Here is a 20,766-nt window from a genome sequence, read left to right as displayed (position 1 = left end):
GATGTTTTTTTTTTTTAACATCTTTATTGGAGTATAATAGCTTTACAATTAGTTTCTGCTTTGTAACAAAGTGAATCAGCTATGCATATACATATATCCCCATATCTCCTCCCTCTTGCATCTCCCTCGCACCCTCCCTATCCCACCCCTCTAGGTGGTCACAAAGCACTGAGCTGATCTCCCTGTGCTATGCAGCTGCTTCCCACTAGCTAGCTATTTTACATTTGGTAGTATATATAAATCCATGCCACTCTGATTTTTAAGTGCCAACTGCCCAGATGTTAAAAATCCCATGAGTACTCCAGAATGTATAAAGTACTTGTTGATATTTTCAGAAGGATAGTAAGGAAATAAAATACTCCTTCTACCATCATGTTTAAGAATTATTTTTATTACAACCCTGATAAATAACTCATTCAGGTTTTAGTGTATAAAATATATAAAGAATAAAATATAAATAGTAAGGTTGAATAGACATTTTTCACAGCTGGTTGAAAAGCCTAAGTGCTGTGTAATTGTTTCCACTTATAATTAATATTTTTATTCTTAAAAACTTGGCAAGACAAGTGTTGGTTTTAAAAGTTAATAGAAAATGGAGCCCACAGGAAGTAACAATTAAGAACTAAATGTGCGCTTTTGCTTCACATCAGTTATTTAGCCATACATTTTGGGGTGCTCTTTCTCATGTTTGCCACTTTCAAAAAATCAATGAAAAGCATGTGAAAATATCTACGTGAACACAGGGGAAACAGTGTCAGAAATCAATACCTTCTCTACCAGCATGTTTAACCTGAAGAAATGAAGTGTTAATCACAGAAATAAGATACCATATTACATTTATAAACTAATGAAACTAGAAAAAGCAAAGCGCGTGACACTATAATTAAACAGCTGGAAGACATCCAAGCCTGTGTAAGTTGATAACCCTGGTACAATCTCTGGCAGTGAAAAGGCAGGTCTGCAGTGAGTTGATACGGCCAGCTCCGTTGTTAATTGAATAACAGGCAATCTATAAACACTACTAATTGCATATGTGAAAATCTGTGTACAACTAGAGAAGCTGCTTAGAGAAGCACTCTGGAAAAACTACATGGATAAAGCACTCTGCAAATCTTCTGTCTTCCTCAATCCCTTTAAGTCACAGCTTAGTTTTGCCACTGCGTCCTTCTGATTAACCTCTACACAGCGGACTTAATGATACATTTTTCAAAAGATCATTTTTCTTCCTAACCCAATACACACTGCACAGCTATCAATTACCCGTTTCAGAAGAGAACAAACAAGTAATCTAGAAAATTCAGCCTGTGAATGGAAAGCTTTCTAAATCGTGAAAGAAGACATGGTCTTATTCCCAACAGGCAAAATGCTTTTCAGAATTGTTCCGATGCATTTTGCAGAAGTGTGGCAGCCGCTGCGAACAGCATGGAGTGTTAAGATTTGACACTTTTTTTTTTCTCAAGGATATAGCCATTTGGGGAGGCTCAGAAACTGTTGTCAGAATTTTACTTATTCATCCGCTTAATAAATCCTTTTAAAATGATTATTTCAACCCTGGTGAATACAAACCATTTCAAAAGTATTTCCTCTAGGATCTACACAAATTTTTTAGTTTTTAAATCTGTAGAGAGAACTGCTTGGCCCAAGGGATTGGTTATGAGAAATGAAACCTCCTCTACTTTAACATTCAAATCCAAATAAGGCCAGTCGAGAGCAAAGGTCACTATCATTTTGAAGGTGTCTGGCAGCTTCCATGAAATGAACTGAGAGGCTTAATCCACTCCCTAGTGGATATAATATCACATCATGCGACAAACCCGGGACTACCAATTGGAATACCGCATAATATTTAGAAGCACAAGTATTAGAGCTAGACTGACTTGCATTCAATATCATGGCTCCAACATGAATGAGCTATGGGAAGGAAACAAAGTCACTGGGCCTCAGTTTCTTCATCTATAAAATGGGAATTACAAAATAAAACTAACAAGGTTGTTACAAGGAATCAGAGATAATATAAGCAATATGCTTGGCAGAGTGTGTAGCATAAAAAGTGCTCAATAACAGTAGAGTTTTAAAAAATAAAGCATGCATAACCCACTGCAGACAAATGGAAAGATTAAAATATGTGTAGCAACAGCATGTAGTCAAAAAAACTGAACGGTGCCTGAAGCCGAGTTTCTCTTTCACATTTCACCAGTATAGAAGAGAGTATTGGGTTTCACCAAAATTCCTTGGAAAAAATACAAATTTGAATGTCTTTACTTTAGATATAGACATACTCTAGATAACTAGCACTCTACCAAGACTGAGGGTAATTCCTCATATACTCGGAGGCCTTCAGTCCAGTAGAAATAAGAATGAAAACAAACCATAAAGAATCATTGCTGATTCACTGCTTTTAAAAGGATAAGTTGATAAGTAAGAAAGGTGTGACAAAGGGTGAGCATAGGGAAATAAATGAAGTACATGAAAGAGCTGTCACTTCTGCTTTTACCCTGGTTATTTGCTACCTGGAGAATTTGTAATCTCAAGAGTCCCGAGAGCACCAGAGGAAAAGCCTGATTTACAGTGTTCACGTATTAATTTCAATCCGCTTTTACCAAAAATCAAAACTGACAAAAACTCTTTGTTAGTTTCACCAATTAACCTGACTACCAAAAGGTATGTTAACTGAAAAGACCTCTATAGACCAAGCAGGTCCCAGCAGGTATTACCAAGTCTCCTACCTATTAATTAGCAGAATAAAAGTGATGGGTACAGGCTCAGTCTCTGTTCCAGTCCAAGGCTCATTTTACTGATGGAAATCCCCACCCACGATATGGACACAGCAGCCTTTTGGAACCTATACCTATTCCCAGCACAGCCCGTATAAGCAGTTAGATTTCTTGTTAGTGCATTTGAACTTTAAGAATTTGGAAACTGTCAACTATAGCTCTCTGCTCTTGAATTAATTTTATTTCTTGCTCTAACAATCTAAACTTCCTGTTCTTATGGCCCAATATAAACCCACTTTTAACAAATATCATACCCAGGTAAATGTGAAATAAGCAGGATTCATTAACAATAATCAATACATTAAAATACAATCATACCCAGATGAAGCTCCTCCTACTTTGCAAAAGGTGAAAAAAAGAGCTGAAATTGAAATGCATTTTGAGTACTTAAGTATGGATATTAAACAGGGCATGACTATTTCTTAAACAACTATGTTTGAGTGTTGAGTATGTGTGTGAAAGAGTATAAATTTAGCCACACAGATTTCAATTATGTGCATTTAATACATTTATACTATTATTATAGCTATCCAAAGAGAATCTACTCAAAATGAAATTACAACCATTATTTGAAATTAGAAGAAACTAAAACTATACAGTATGGATCAATCAATTAAACTAGGAGAATCCCCCAAACCATTTTTTAAAGCAGTTTGTTTGTAAATGTGTGATCACATAATGAAAAAAATTTTTTAGGGAAAAAGGACTCATAGATGCTGCTGAGTCACCTTAAGACAAAAATTGTGTCTTTGCATGTCCTCCATTGAAGCCAACATTATAGGAGATTCCTGATATAAACAGATGAAGACTATTTTCAAAAATCTTAAACTTTCTACCTTAATATAGAAAGATTTTCAAATTGCTACCAGCACCAAAAACCCTGAAAGCACCTATTACTAATTCATTTTGATTTAAAACAATCATGAGTGGCATACTAGATATATAACAAGCTTTGTAACTGAATAAAGAACTCTTCCCTGTAAGGAGCTCCAAGTAAGAATATATCTCAGACTATTACCTATTGTATAATGTTGTGATATACTAGACCAGCATTCTAGGGGACTACGAAAGATATCTGACTTCTGAAGTATAAATAGTATTTTGCCAAAATGAGAAGTTGGGGGAAAAGACATCCCAGAGCAAGACTTCAACCTACGTAAACAAGGCATGAAGGTTTAAAAGTGCATGACCTGATTTGGAAATAGTAAGTAATGTAATATGATTAAATTACTGAATGCACATAAGTGGAGTAGTAGAATATAAACCTGCAAAGACAAATCGTGGAAAGCCTTAGATTCCATATGAAATAGTTTAAAACTTTTCCTGAAGTTAATGATGAGATATCAAAGGGATATTTTTGTGCAGGGAAGTGATGATCAGAACTGTGTTTTAGAGAGTTCTGGTGGAAGGACCAGACTGGGTGGGGACAGAGACCTAATATATGGAGGCAAGTTAGGGGGCCAATGCAACTCTAAGTGAAAAGTGGCACAGGTGTGACCCAGAGTAATGAAAGTGAGAGGGGATTTACAGGATACTTCAGAGTGAGCATTGATGGGAGTTGGACTGGATGTGGAAAGAGAAGGATCAGCAAAGATAAGCATGCCATTTCTAGCCTGGGTGACTAGTCGGATGATGAGGCTATTAACTGAGATAGGAAATAATGTTGGGAAACTTCTGAAACTAGCACGGATTAAAAAAAAAATGCATTATACCATTTATGTCCACTGGAGAAAATGCTACAGCATCCAAGTTAAAAGAAGGTACTATGGGGCTTCCCTGGTGGCGCAGTGGTTGAGAGTCCACCTGCCGATGCAGGGGACACGGGTTCGTGCCCCGGTCCGGGAAGATCCCACATGCCGCGGAGCGGCTGGGCCCGTGAGCCATGGCCGCTGAGCCTGCACGTCTGGAGCCTGTGCTCTGCAATGGGAGAGGCCACAGCAGTGAGAGGCCCGCATACCACAAAAAAAAAAAAAAGAAGGTACTATGACATCCAAGTTAAAAGAAAGCATGCTCAGGTCAGCACTGGAAAGAAGTAAACTTTGGCTTTTTCAATTAAAACAAGTATACTTATTCTTCTTAGCTAAATCCACTGTTAATACTCCAGTTTCCACATAATAACAGCTCACTAAATTTCTTAGAATACATACCTCTATCCTCTCATTTCTCTGATTAATTATTTCCTATGGATATCCTGGATCTGTAAATCAGATCTTCCCAAGCTCTAGAAATTAAATAGCGATGCAAACATTTCATACTCTTCTGGAAGAGCATGGGTGTTTAGAGCTCCCGTAATAGCACTCCAATCTTGCCATTAGAAAGGACCAGAAAAGGACAGTATGTGTTTCATGGGGATGTGGAAAGTAGAGGGAAAAAAGGCAACTTCTTCCTATTGTGTTATAACTTGGCCCTCATAAACCTTCTAGAAGAAGTGGTCAGCACATAAGAGTTAGAGGCGGCCAGGTGTGAAGATGAGCCAGACTGGACACATGGCAGTTACCCAGTGAGAGCTGGAATGGTTTGGGAGATATAAAGTGGGAGGATAAACTTCATAAGTTACCTTCAACGTCACAACTCAAGTAGTTACGCACTTCATTCAAAATGAAGTTGATGTCTTCTTCGGAAGGAATGGGATGGTGTGTGACGTCAGTTGGAGTGTCGGTAGTGCCAGCGATAGTCATCTTTTGCCAGGGTAAGAAGAAAATAACTCTCCCATCACTGGTCGCTGGATCAAGAAGTCCCATGCTCTCTGGGCTGGGATAAAAAGAAGGGTCAGATATTTCTGAAATTAGCCGAAGTTTGCTCTTAATCTGCATTCTAAAAATGATTTTATTCACTAATTCTCATATAAACAAACAAGAAACACATGAACTGTTACTTTTATTGCCACTACCCTAATCTAGAAATTCCTAACAGAAAAAATAATTCTGGTGACACAAAAGGAATGGGGCAAGTGGGATAATAATAATAATATTCCACAGCAGAACTCAGGCCTCCCCACTCAGTAATGCAAAGGTAAATTAGGTAAGTGGGCTTCAATTTCCAGTTGTTTGGGTTTTTATATCCCTTGGACCATTCACATCAGATAATGTCAGCAGGATAAATGTCTATAATTTCTTTCATGATGGTCAATGAAGGATAGCTCTTCAACCTTTTTTCAAGTCTATGAAAAGTATTTTCCTCGGACATTTGACATCTGGCACGTCTTTCAGTTTAAGGTCTCAGAAGTACATGAGAAAAGTGAAGGGTCCAACTTTCTAGAAACTAAAATGTAATCGAAAAGTTCTTTACTCCGTTGTGCCTGAATAAGCTTGTACCACTTCACCAAATATGAGATTTCTTACTTTATTTCAATTTTGCAGAAATCTCAAGAAGCGCATCCATGAGAAAAGGGCTCAGTTTTCTACTACTACCTAAATAACAGTGTACTGGGATATAAGGTCAAAAAGTAGAGTAATATCTTAGCAGTGAAAATCTTTAAATAGGCAGAAGATGCTGGTGTACTATGCTGCTAAATCAAGGTTCAAGGATGCCTCTTCTGACAGACTATGTAAAACGTTCAAAAATATTAATCAAGAATTTTTCTAATACCTACTTAGTATTCTAAAACCAAATTGTGAAACACACTTGAAAGAACAGGCAAGTGTAAATAAACGTTAACAAAATCTGTTCAACTGTATTATTAAATCATTAGAAACTCTTGTTTTAATGTACCCATGAACCATTCTAAAACTGTGGAGGTCCTGCTAAAGCAGTAGAAGGAATCTGCAAGTGTCCCTCTCAAACAGTTGAACACTACTGATCTTCAGACAGCTGTTTCAATTTGACTGACCTCTCATAAGGAGCCAATGTTAAAGGTATTTTCTGTGAATATATTTTTAGCTTCTATTAATAACATTTCTTGAATAGGAAATATAATTCTATATGGTTTCAAGAAATCCCTCTTAAACTCACATATTTTAAAGGGCATAGGGTCAACTATTTATGCTTATCATTCCCTTAAAATTAAAAAAAAATGAAACTCAGATTCAAATATGTAAGGATGAGAGTCTAAATACTGTTTAAAAGCAAAACAAAACTGGCTTTTTTATGAAAAAGAAACCTACAGTCAGCTTAGCTAATGTATCTTCTTCATTTAAACCATAAGGAGTACTAATATTTCTTTGCAAAGACCCATCAGCCCCATGAAATGCCTGCCATGTCCACACAGACTTGCAGAAAGAAATCACTATCTGCAGCCTACATGAGACACAGGAGAGAGTAGGCCTCAGTTATTCTATTTAGCACATGCAAAAAGCACCACAGAAGTGTGTCAGTCATTTAAACCTTCAGCTAAGATCTCATCTTCACTCAGGGTTACTTACAGGAAATAATTTTACTTTTTAAAAATACATTGAAAAACTACAAATATCGAGTATTTTCAGTCTCTGTATGCCTATATTTTTTTTCTTTGTATTTGCCATAAAACTCTCTAAAGATCTTAAAAGAAACAAGTTAAAATATATTTTGTAAGCACCGAATTTGATCCTGGGTTGATATGCCCTTAGATTAAATAAGTCACTTTGTGATTAGAAATTAACTCATGAGTTCAAACTTTTAATTTGGTAAGTAGTGCTACATTTAAACAAAAGGATAAATTCCATATTCTAATATTTAAGGAACAAATTACATGTTGGTATATTTTATATATCATCATTTTATGGACCAGATATCATATTATGTGTCTAACTCAATAAACTTGATCAACATCAGCATAAAATTATAATATTCAGCAACTGAGACAAGAAATGCTGTTAGAAAAGCACAACTGCTGAATCCCTTAAAATCTTTCAGTGCAATAAAAAGCAGTTTAAAGGGTGAATGTGATGGTTACCAACACACACATAACTGGAACCTGTAGAGAATCAACTGCTTAAGTGAAGACATATGTGTCAAACATAAAATTAACAAGCACAGAGGGAAGCCAAAGCTATTAATGAATGGTATAAAAATTTAAGAATCCACTTGGAAATACCTCTCATCGGTTCTAAATTACCTAATTCATAACTCACCCTTAGGGAAAAGTTTGTTTTCTTACAAATGTTTAATTCTGCAAGGTGGCACAAAAGTTTGAAAATGGCTATCAACTATAGTGATGGTATATACAATGCGGTGAGGCATAGGTCTTTTCTCAATATGTATAATTCACTTGACATCAGCAGGAAAAGCTGGCTTCTAATTTATGTGTGTGTCTAGGATAAGATCTAATGAACATTTTCCTCATGCAGACCATTGCTGTCCTGAAGTACCCTTATTTAAACTGAAATCAATTTATTGTTAACTACTTAGCAATCAGTGTTGGAGCTAGCAGTATGCACACATGTTATAGAAAAAAAACTGACCTTTCGTCAGCAATAAAAAGCATCTGTAGGCTAAAAGGAGGAGATGATTATTTTCATGTATTTCAGTCATTTGGTGTATTGTTGCTGCTTTTATAAGAGCATCTACCCACAACTCTGATGAAAATTCCAGATTTGCTCTTAATGCCATCTTAATGTTCTTAGTGCTTTCAAAAGTAAATGATTTCTGGGCTTCCCTGGTGGCTCAGTGGTTGAGAGTCTGCCTGCTGATGCAGGGGACACGGGTTCGTGCCCTGGTCTGGGAAGATCCCACATGCCTCGGAGTGGCTAGGCCCGTGAGCCATGGCCGCTGGGCCTGCGCGTCCGGAGCCTGTGCTCCGCAACGGGAAAGGCCACAACAGTGAGAGGCCTGCGTACCGTAAAAAAAAAAAAAAAAAAAAAAAGTAAATGATTTTGGTGTGTTGAGTTTTATGAAATTAAAACAATCCAGAATGAGAAAAAGAGAGAGAGAGAGAAAGCTGCTACCATGGCACAAGATAATTCCACATGTGGAATGTTAGTTAGGGTCCTAACAAGCTTAATAAATTCCATAAAGATACCCTGAAAATAGCCCAGCAGGATACACTGCATACCTGGTCCTCACTCTCCATTTAGCAGCCTAAAGTCAATAAATCAGTGGCTCCTGAACTCATTGCATTGCCAGACTGATCAGGTTCTACTTGAAATACTAGGCCTTACGTTATTATCAGCTGGTTTATAGGGCAGCACCAGAAGGTCTGACTCATCTCTGAGGACCTAGTAGAACCCTTGAGTTATAATTGTTGAATGAGATTGAGAAATCCAGAGAACCACTTCAGGCTGAGATCTCCTGACCCCAACCCACCCAAGAGAATGACTTGATATGGAAAGTAAAACATCCCTCTGGGATGCCAGCGATACAGCTGCTCAAGGTCAGTGCTGAAAGAGGGACCAAACGCTTAACCCAGGCTGTAATCCCAAACCAAGGGACTCATCTGGAACAGAGCCTGAACAGGAACCGGGCTGCCAGACCACTCCTCTAAGGTTTCCCACAGGATGTGTAGTGGTTGTAGTTCAAGGTGCTAAAGATGGAGACATTAATTTCTCCCAAAGTAGAATGAGATCACTTACTGCATCTTAGACTGAAATAGACCCAGCTGTGACTAACACTTTCATGACTTATGGGCAGGGGCCCGAAGCTAATGCCTAATTTTTAGGATTAAGAAAGGTATTCTGTTTGGAAAATACTATTATACATGCAAGTGATATATATTTATATTTCTTAAAAACCACCTATCTGCTCTGTTATTAGCATATTATAAAGCATAGTATAGGACATATGTGTAGCATGACTTCCTTCAAGAAAAAAAACTTAAAAGGATATACATTTGTGCAAATATAAACACAAAATTTTATGGAAGGAATCAGAAGGAAGTGTGATCAAAAACTGAAGTTGGGAGCATGAAGAAAAGAGGGAGTCTTTCACTTTTCATTTTATGTCTTTCTATTTTTCTATAGTGATTATTTTTGTTTATTTTTGTCTACAGGGGTTATCTTGGCAGTAAAATGAAGAATCACATTTTGTTTTTATATTTTAATATCTATATATTTAAAAGTCCCTTATAGGCATTATATTAAAATTTTAATTAAAAAAAGCAACAATCTCAATTTGGGCAAGTTATCACAAAAAAGTTAGTTGGATTCATTCAAAAAATATTTACTGGTCATTATTATGCACCAGATAATATACCAAGAGCTGGGGATATAGCAGTCAAGAAAACAGATAAAAAGTAAATAATCATTGTCAAAATGTAAACAAATAGGTACTATCATGAGATAAGGAACCAGAAGCTGAAATGAGCAGCTTCCCAAAGTCACAGAGTTAGCAAGAGGTAAAGTGATGAACAAACCAGGAAGTTCTTTACCAAGGTATCACCTGAAGTTATTCTTCATACTGTCTTTGTCTATGTACTGGAAACAGCAGAATGCCTTCCCATTTTAATGATAGGCAAACTAAGGTTTGCAGAGTAAAATGGCTTGTCCCAAACAATGTCATTATTAAGTGGCAGAAATAACACAGGGAATAATACAGAATACTAGTAAGTGTCCTCTGACATCATGCGACAATAGTGAAGAAGATACGAAACAGAATGTATAGGAAAATATGTTGAATCTAGTAAGACCTAAACAAATATAAGGATTATGGTGATGTGTGTGTCTATAGTTTAGGTATTACATCTGTACTCTACGAAACATTAAAAACAAAACTCCAAAAAACTTACAAACTAGCTGGCCTTGCATATTTTTACCCAACACAAAATAAACATATATAATTGGGTCTGGAACTATTTTTGAAAACTTCTCTATATACAAGAAACATTTGCAACATGTACATATATTTACTTCTCTCCTTTTCATTTGAACTAAACTTCTGTTAGCAGTTTTTAAAACTCTATTAAGCACCACTGCATAAGTTTTTATTATTGAGACTGGAAGCACCTTGGTTTCTCCAGTTCTAAGTGAAAATACTAATGACTGTCTACCAATTACACGTAGACATTTAGGAAATGACAAAGAAACCTTGGAAGCTGGTGGATAAGAAATTTCATTAATATTCCTCTTGGTAGAAGTGTAATATCTTTCTCATTAGAAGTGTGTTTGGTACAATTAGGTATATCTTGGACTCTCTTCAAGAAGACTTAGTTACTGGAAAACTGATAATTAATAAGGCAGTATCATCTATTACATAGCAGGATAGCATTCTAGAAGAATGCAGATATTAAATGAAATATCATGGATCTGTACATCTGTTTTATCAAATATGAAAAATGTATATATCTTTTATGGAAAGCTATTAAAATATGGAAGAGATAGCTCTCATCCTAACCACATTACCTAGAAATTACCTTTTTACCCATAATTACATCACCTAGAGATAATCATCATTGGTATTTAACATATTTCTTTTAATCTCTTTTCTATGTACTTATATAAAGCTTAGATCGTGTTACACATACAATCTTGTATCCTCCATTCTAAACTAACATTGTATCAGTAGCGTTTTCTTAGGACACTAATGTTATTTATAATTATAATTTTTAATGAACATATAATACTCCCTCGTGCAGGCACACCATAATTTACTTATCCATTCTCCTAAGGTTAGAAACTGAAGTGGTTTGTAAAATTTCTCAACTACAAATAATGTCCTAATGAATACCTTGAGCATAAATCATTATTTCACAGAATTATGTACTAGTTTGCCTATTAGATTTACCACATGTGGAAATAAAAATGTTCCATACTCAGCATAGACACACGAATTTTTCCCCAGATGTCTTGAAATGTACATGAGGGGTAATAATTATCAATTTCTTAGTTAGGATCACATAAATGTCTCTTTTCTAATTTATTAAAAATAAAAAAATATTAAAAATTCAAACACACACAAAAATCTCAGTTTCATGTGCCCATCATCTAACTTTTAAATGATTTTCAGTTAATAGCTGCTCTTATTTCACCTCTATCTTTATCTATTTCTCTACCTGTGATTATCTTTGTTAATTTGATAAATCAGAAATAATAACCGATTTTTACTTGCTATAGTATTTTTCAAAACACATTTCAAAAGTTATAAACAAGAATACTTGAGTGGTCCTCATTTTCAGATTCTTCATAAGCAAATCTGGGTATTTTGTAAAATTAACTTTTTAGTGTCTTAATGAAAATGTCCTTTATGGACATTTTTGCAAAATTATTTTTAGGGTTTTAATGAAATTAAAATTCAAAAATAGTAAGGCTTATTTAGCCTTTGACGATAAGTACACTGAAAAAAGTACAAAAATAGATCCCAAATCACTAACTCATAGAAAGGAGTATTGCCATAAAAGCTAAGAAATACACAAGCCTGGTTTGTATTTTGTGCTTTGGAAGAGTGTTTTTTTTTTTTTTTTTTTACTCATTTCTTCTCATTTTGAACAGTGAGCTAGACCATCTATTAGTAAGAAAGGTGTGCTACAGGAATAAATATAGACCATTTCTTGCATCCCTCGTTCTCTGACGACGATGGCCAAGTGGGAACACAGGTACCTGTAATAACCAGGCATCACGATGTGGACGCCAGCACTGGGTTGGCAGATAGCTGCGGCATCCTTATCATCCATTTTGCGCACGGTGTCTGTGAAAGGTCCCGTGGCATTGATAACACACTTGGCTCTTACATCAAATTCCTCCCCTGTGAAAGAAAGCAGCGTCAATCACATACCCTGTTTGTTTCTCTGCTCACTGACGCTTTGGATTATAAATTCATCTCTTAACTTAACCTATGGTGGAGTATACTGTTTGCCACACTAAGTGACACAGGCAACCAGAGTCATTGAGAAGCCACACAAAAGGTTCGCATGTGAGTAAATTTATTGAAACCAAGTCCAAACTGCAGGAAGAAAAACATGCCACTTTTTCATTTCAGCTCTCATTCTAGTTTGCAAAACGCCCGGCATTAAAGTGCCAAATAGGAAGAAAGTGAGTAAATTAGCCGCTTTCTCCTTAAAACTCAAATGTGTGAGCAGTGTTGCCGTGAGATGATATATTTCACAGTGCTGGTTTTGAAGGAAACGATGTAATTTTGAAACTTCGCCCACACGGCCATAGAACTGGACGGGCATGAAAATCTCACCAAAGTTAAAGTGATTGACTTTAACGACAGGTAAATGCACTGCTTATGTCACCTAAATGATACTTAGAAACTTGGCACATTAGTGAATTTTCTTAATGGCATGTTTTTGTAAAGAAAACAGAATGCATTCACAGCTGTGGGAATTTTGTGGGCATTTATTATTATCATGATCATCATTATTGTTTAACACAAAGAGGAAAAATTGCCAGGTCCTACAAGGGAACATTTTCATGTGAAACCAGTCATTGTTGACAATAAGGAATATAATTAATAGGACTCTGAAATCTCGCTTCAGTAAAAGAGAAGTGACGGAAAAATTATCATTCAGTCTTTATGGAGACAAGGCAAGATGCTAAGAAATCCCTCCCCGCCTGAGCCTTCGCATACCTGTGAGCACATCCTTGCACCGCGCACCGCACACGCGCTCTTTCCCTGTCTCGGGGTCTGTCTTCTTGAGCAAGCTCATGACCTCCATGTAATTGGCCGTGGCAGCCCCATACCTGGCAGCAGTGAGAGCAATGGCAAGGTTCATCCGTGCGTCGTTGTGCTGTCCTGCAGCAAGGGAAAGCATCAGAGGAGGGACAGGAGTCACCTCGAGCCACAGACTGGTGGTACAGAAGTGTGTCACAACAGATATGTCACATCTGTCCCTGTCTCCCAGAATATACATGATGGCTGGTCAGCTCTATAGGGCATTATTTTGAAAATACATGGGTGTTCTCAGTCAGGCATTTACCTGCCATTTCTGCAAGTGCACTCTGTGTACCACAAAAGGACTAAAAATCTCCCTTTCCTACAGAGCTCACGTCAATTATTTGAAAGTTAAGAAATAAGTAATTATTCTCTCCGTTTGGGAACATATGTATATGTCAGACTTTTCCTAATACAGACAACCCGTATGCAAGAAAGTGAAGCAATTCAAAACTTCAGAATATCTGACACCCCAACTGGTGCTGATGAACAATTTTTATGAATATGTTCTCTATCTAATATTCAAAATCAAGAGCTTAATCTTTCATAGAGAATCTCTCAGTATTCTATAAAAGGATTTTTCTTGGTTTGAATTTTGATCAGAGCCCCTTAAAATGTAACACTTTTTTTTAATCGTACATAAAAGGTAAGAAATTAAGCAGGGCAAAATTTAATTACAGAACAATTCCTACCTGTATTGTTAAAGATTTATTGCTGAAAAATCCTAGTTAAAGAAAACTAAGGGGGAGGCGAAGGGGGGAAAGATGATTAATCACTTTAAAATACTGGCATCACTAGAGACTTTTTCTATTTATTATTGCCAGTGGAGTTAACGCTGACCAGGAAGAATTACTCTACAGCACAGGGGCCAAGTTCTCTGTGCCCTGAATAATTAATTACCCAGGGCTAGATGTATTGAAGCAGTGTTCAAACTCCCACACATTGGGATCAGTTCTATCAAGATAATACTGATAAAGGGATGAGTTTATAATGGATATTGTTGTTGATTTATGTTGCCAGCATACCAAACATTTAGTATAAATGTTTTATGTAAAGTTTCTTCCTTGTGATTCAGTCTGCACAGGGCCAGAAGCACTACACAGGTAATCGGTTCCAGCTAAAAGGGCACGGTTATAAAGAGAGAATCAATGACAGGATTCTGCCGCCCCTCCCCACAAATGTCTTATTCTAGAACCGCTCAACTAACGCAATCAGCCAAGGACCTTTCCCTCAAAACTAAAGCCTCTATCAAGTGGAGAACGTACGTTAAAACTCAACATGCAAAATAAGGAGTTATTTTATCCAAAAATTAATAGAATGGAAGTAGAAGAAAACAGCAGCAGCAGCAGCTGAACTAGAAGTGGGAAGAAAGAAGGGTAGCATTTCTATCGATTTCAACTCAGCACAACCCTAAAGATGCTAATAGTCAGTAGGTACATTTCAAGTTAAGTTTAAGAAGCTCACTTTTATTCACGTAGGGCTCATTTAATATTGGAATATGGTTCACAAACAGTCCAAAGAAACAAAATAAAAACTCCACTATAGATCTTCTCTTTAAACTAAAGAGATTATACATCTAAACTGAAGGAAGTACTCATCTCACCCAATCTTTCTAGTGAATTTATGTACATAATAATGAAACACCCTACGGGTAGTACAAGAAATCCAAGTCATGTTCCTAGGGTAGGGGAACTCTCACCCATCCAAGTGTGCCTTGATTTACACACAGGACAGTTCTCTGGAAAGTTATGTGAAAATCAACTATTTTAAATCTTATATGATGTCACTGTTCAAAGGAACCAGGCAGAAAGCCCACTTATTAAATGACAGATCCCTTTGTAAAGTGGTATTATCTATTTACATGATCATCTGGTAATGAAACTCTAACTTTTGAAAATACAAAATCTTTCTTTTAATACCTTTCTAAATTATAAAATCTCATTGGAGCAGTATTGGTATAGTTCATCAAGCTCTACTGTTTCTGTACTAAGATATACCTCCCTAATTAGCTTCCAAATCCCAATACTTTTGAAGGGAAACAAGATAAACCTCAGTTAAAAGTGTGAGGTGGAAACAACTTCCTTTGGTCCTTATTTTGCATGCCCATCCTGATACCTAGCAGCACCTGCCTTGACTCAAATCAAAAATGTTACTTATTTATGAAGGTCCTCACCTGCCAAAATTCTTCTACTGCCTTTATTCTACTGTATAGGGTTGTCAAATTATTTACAACTCCCTGAACGTCCATGTCACTTCACACCTTCTTGCCTTTGTCCACACTAATTCTTTTGGCTGGAAAACCATTCTGGAAGCTCTGGACAACTCCTAGTCCTCTCTCATGAGCTGATTCAGTATCTACCATGAAGACTCTCCTTATCTGTGTTGCAACCCTCCAAGGCCAAGTTGTTCATTCCACCTTCTGCACCAACACTGTACCTTGTACATACCATTTTTATAGTCTTTATGATACTAGTCATCCCTGTATCCATCGACTTAAAAAAAATAATAAGCCTTGGTTATGAGCCAGGCACTGTAACAAATGCAAGGAACCCAGTGGTGAGAAAGATCCAGGGAGATCTCGGTTCTCCTGGAAGTAGTATCCCACTGTAATTACTATATATATGATTTCCATGTCTCTTCAGCCCAGTCATGGGGAGGCAGGGTCTTACTTGTTCATCTTTTCTTTTCCTCATTAGTACCAAGCACAGAACAGGTACCCAGTAAGTGTTAAGTTTAGCCAAATTCCATTCGATGTGTTAAATAAACAGGTTTATTTATAGTCTTCTAGATTTATAGAAATCTTACATAATTATATAAAATTTTATAGTTCTTATAGATTTATAGTATTATCTCTAGCTATAGAATGGAATGCTTTGTCTCAAGTTAAAAAAAAATTTCAGACATCAGTAAGTTGGTGGCAATAAATTTGAAGGGAGCAGGGAAACCCCAGAAATGTGTAAAATCTTAACTTAAACCCAAACTAGCCCTTATATATAAGTTGAATAAGTGGGACAGAAAGAGAAATGGATATGAATGATTCCCTCAAGACTTAACCCTCAAGTTGCCCTTTGCTCTGAAGGGGAATACAAACACAGTTATTATAAGCTCCTAAAAATTGAGGAGTTAAGTAATTTGACTTCCCTCTTGGCCCGGGAGCTCACACCTCTACCCAGAAGTCCCCTCCTTGCAGACATTCAGCTTAATTCATTTACCTGCTTGGATTCAGGGCAGACCTCCCCCTCCCCGACCCACATTAAATTCACCCTTTACCCTGAGATACCCAGATGCTCCCAGTGCATGCTTCCTGTGATAAGTGGTATATTTTCACTATTCTTAACTAAATCCCCCCCAACTCCCTTTCCTGACATTTTGAAAGGTATCTATATGCCTCCTGTAATTTTGTTTCTGGAGTAAAAAGGTTTTGACAGCACTGCATGTCATTGGAATGCCATACAATAATCTCAACTCCCCCACCCAATTGATCTGCTTATTAAGTTTGGATTTTCAAATGCCTTAGAGCCAGGCAACATGATACTATTCACTCATCAGAGAATAGCTTTGCGTTGGCACTTACGCAAGGACCCAGACGGGGACTGTGAAAATCTGTTTCCTACTCTGTTCTCCTTTTGCACTTGAAATCTTACATATGTGCATGTACTGAACTTACAACTCAGATGAGAGGAAGCACATAGGAGGTGGAACTATAACTGTTTTCCCTTGTTTAGAAAAACAAAATATAAAATCCACCCACCAATGAGATGAAGGTCAGTAGTGGCAGAGAAGGATTTTGCCTTAGTCCGCAATGGCCTTGCACCCAGGATGGTGACAGATATTTTAAGTGAAAAACATTTTAAGATGTACTTTTCTATAAGATAGGCCTCAAATATAAATATTTTGGGGACAGAGCAATATAGTTCTCCTCAGAGGGTTTCAAAGTTTGGCAAAAGTTAACATGCAAAATAGCTGAAAAAAAGAGAAACAATCATTGAATGTATAAAAGGTATGAAGAATGAGTAAATATGAAAAAACCCTACGTAACAAATTAGCTGGCATTTTCCTGGCCCTTCAGATCTAAAATTCCAGGATGCTCTGAAATCCTACATACAATCTTCTTTTAATACAGCCTACTGTTAAATGGCCATTTACATAGATAGCCACAGACCAATCTACGGACCCAGAAACCATATACAAAGTTTAATCGTTAGCAAAAAATTAGTTCTTAATTAAAATAACACCATCCATAACTTTATCATCAATAAAAAACTGCCACTGTGGAAATGCTGAGAGTATTTCCTTCCACCTCCCTGACCTGGGCCTTATGTAATCATGTGGTTACTTCTAGCAGAGGGATAAAGGATGCTAGTGTGAAAGAATACCTCCCTAAAGCTTTAATCCCATTTCTCACAAAATTCACAGGGCATGCTTTATTGTCTCTGACTGACACTGAGTGACACAATGACCTCTGAAGCTTCTTAACAGTCTGGCAAAGGTAATTCAAAGGCTAACACACCAAACCCAAGCTGATTTAATATAACCATTATATTTAAAAATTTCCTTTCTCATGGGAAAAGCGCAGGTAGAGGCAGAGCAAAATAGGGGTGTGTGTGTGTGTGTGTGTGTGTGTGTGTGTGTGTGTCTTCGTGTAAGGGGATTACTAAATTCTGGTTTAAGTACATACGATGAGTAAGCTTGAAAAGGAAAAGTCAAATGAGAACATACTTTTCACGTAAATTAAAACAGAATGCAATTTCCCCTAAAACTAACTTATTTATAAAAACGATTATTTGTGTGGGGAGTGGAAGGGATCAGGGAGACGCATGAAACAGTTTAGGGAGAATGTACCTTACAAGACACAGCTCTGGGCTTGGGATGATTGGGGCATAAGTTTTGAGTGAGTCACTAACCAGGCTGGGGGAATATAAGTGATGCACTGCATTCCTCTGGGTTTCAGTGTCTTATAAATGGAGAGGAGCTGGGTGGGAGCCTCTGAAATTATACAATTCGTGTAATGGCTACTCTTCAATAGCTACCTCTCTCTTTCAAGATTTCACTTGCAATCTCTTCCTCATTTATGATTTCTCTGACTTTGGCCCAGCATGTTTAAAAAAAGATTGGGATTAATGAAGACCAAAAGATAGGTGCTTTGTAAAGGAAGTCAGAAAAATAAAATGAGAAATAATATTCTTCCATTAGATCTAGAATTATAATGAAATCTTGATTTGATTAGCTTTTATGAGCCACATACTCTACTGCAAAAATTGTCCCAATTCTTCACCCCTCCCTGTATCCATTCCCATTGCCAAGAGTCTTCACAGTGTAGGTTCCCACTTTGCCTCTGGACCCAGCCATGTGAAATTGTTTTGGTCAAGGGAATGTTAGTAGATGTGATTTTAAAAGGAGGCTCTGCCAGTGCCATGAAAATGACATATCCAGGCTAGCCTGCTGGTACCAGGAGGGCAATGAGAGGCCTGTGGTGAATTGCCCCAGTCATCCCAGCCCAGGCAATCCTACATCAGCTGACAGACAGTGAGTCTCTGCTGAACCTCCAAACATGAGTCCAAGTTCAGCAGAGACCAGAAGAATTGCTGAGCCAACCCCAGACAAGATCAGAGGAACCACCTAGATGAATACTCCAATGCATGAGCAATAAATCCTAATTGTTTTCATGCTGCTTAGGTTTTATGGTTGTTATGTGGAATTGTGACAACAGATAACTTATACAGGCAATGTAGCCAATTTTCTAATAACATCAGTCCCAGCTTAAAAACAGGTTCTATCTTCGAGACTGCATTCTAAGATGGCTATTTAGAACACAATTAATTTTCCTATAGAAATGCTATAACTAGATGGTGGTAGGTGATTAAATTGTGGCACAAGAGCTATTTAGTGCATAGGGTACCTGAATAAGGAAATTAATAATAGCCTCGATGCCCACCACCCCCCACATTCACCCTAAATCTCCAGGCTGACCAAAGCGCTCATCCTCGAATAAAACTCAGCTCTTTCACACCTCTGACTTTTCGCTCATGGTATCCCTACTCCATGGAACATCTTACCCTTCCTAGTAAAGTATTCAAATGTTCATCTTTCTTTCATGAAACCTTCCCTGACTCCTCTCAGACACAACAGCCTTCTCTCCTCTGTGCTTCTATGGCACTATGTACATATCCTTATTACAGCACAAACTATTTTCTAAATAATTGCATTCAACACTCACTCAGTTATTGAGCAAATATGTACTACATGCTTTTAAATGTGCCAGGGATTATGCTAGGAGCTGGATTTACAACAGACACCCAAACAGACATAGTTTCAGGCCTAGGGCACCCTGATTCTAATAATATCTTCCTAGGAGATAGAGGACATCTTATTCAATTTTGCTTTACCAGTGCCTAACATAGCATTTGCTACCGGGTAGACATTCAGATATTTGATGAATGCATGAATAAATGAATGAACATGATTACAGAACACAATCACAGGTCAGAGATTGTTCAAATATGGGAAATGTGCTCAGGTCTTACAGATTCTAGGAACAGCCCCTAACCCCTAACCCTACCCCCACTATAGCTGTGGTTTCCACTGAACCAAGGGACTATGGTCTCTCTACCTAGCTACCCAGCAGACAATAGAAACAAGATGTCTTCTACCACAAACTTTTTGGTCAAAGTACAAGCAAAAGAAAAAGGCTAGTGATAAAGTTAAAGCAAGCAAGGGCTTGATGTATGATCAGAACAGCAAGTGGCATATCCCTTTAACAAATATTGATTGAGGACGTATTATGAGCCAGGCATGATGATAGGCATTAGAGATCCACTGAGTAGGGAAAATAAGCTAACCCTGGTCTCTGCTCTATGGAACCACATTCTAATGGGAAGACAGGTAAAGTCAAGTAAAACAAATTAAAGACAATTACAAATTGCAATAACGGCAACAGAAGGGAAAATAGGGGGCAGGGAGAGCAACAACCTGGGGAGTTAAGGAAGGCGGGGCAGTTAGAAAAAGTGGTCAAGATAAGCAAGAAGTAGAGAAAATGCAGGGAAGATTAAGTCCTAATAGCAAGACCACCACCTATAAACTTTAATCACTGCTAATGTGCACTTATATCCAAAGCTTATATGAAGCATAAACTATCAGCAATGTGACTATGGTATTAGCACAACTACATTTGATTAAACAGTGTCTGCAAAGTGATTTTTTGTCATTCATGCTTTAAAGCAGTCACCTATAGTTTATATATATCAATACTGATCAAGAATTAGGTTTAGAAATCTTCCTGGGCTGATGTACATTTTTGCAGGAAATGTCTTCTAGTATAGACTGGTGAAACTCAAAAGCATAATATTCAAAGTTTATGAATTGGAGTAATTTGCTGTCACTTATCCATACTACAGTTCTCAGGAAGGGACACCTGTTAGCCCTGGGCGTGTAATCATTTTTATTATTAAATACAAAGGTACAATTAAATACAGGCACAGAATGTGACCTGCAT

General features: G+C 37.2%; 1 protein-coding gene across 1 annotated transcript in view; it reads right to left on the bottom strand.

Moving 5' to 3' along the window:
* GPD2 (glycerol-3-phosphate dehydrogenase 2) overlaps nt 1-20,766 on the bottom strand; it is a gene marked incomplete at both ends in the record, with an annotated part of 93,749 nt that overhangs the window by 18,095 nt on the left and 54,888 nt on the right. The window contains 3 exons of the mRNA XM_079710357.1: nt 5,332-5,525; nt 12,218-12,362; nt 13,191-13,355. Of these exons, the coding sequence (XP_079566483.1) occupies nt 5,332-5,525; nt 12,218-12,362; nt 13,191-13,355 (504 nt within the window). The remainder of the gene's footprint in view (nt 1-5,331; nt 5,526-12,217; nt 12,363-13,190; nt 13,356-20,766) is intronic.

The sequence above is a fragment of the Hyperoodon ampullatus genome, assembly GCF_949752795.1.
Source record: "Hyperoodon ampullatus genome assembly, chromosome: 8".
In the NCBI taxonomy this organism is placed as follows: Eukaryota; Metazoa; Chordata; class Mammalia; order Artiodactyla; family Ziphiidae; genus Hyperoodon; species Hyperoodon ampullatus.
Note: the sequence above shows the minus strand (reverse complement) of the source record. Positions and strands in the feature narration are given on the sequence as shown.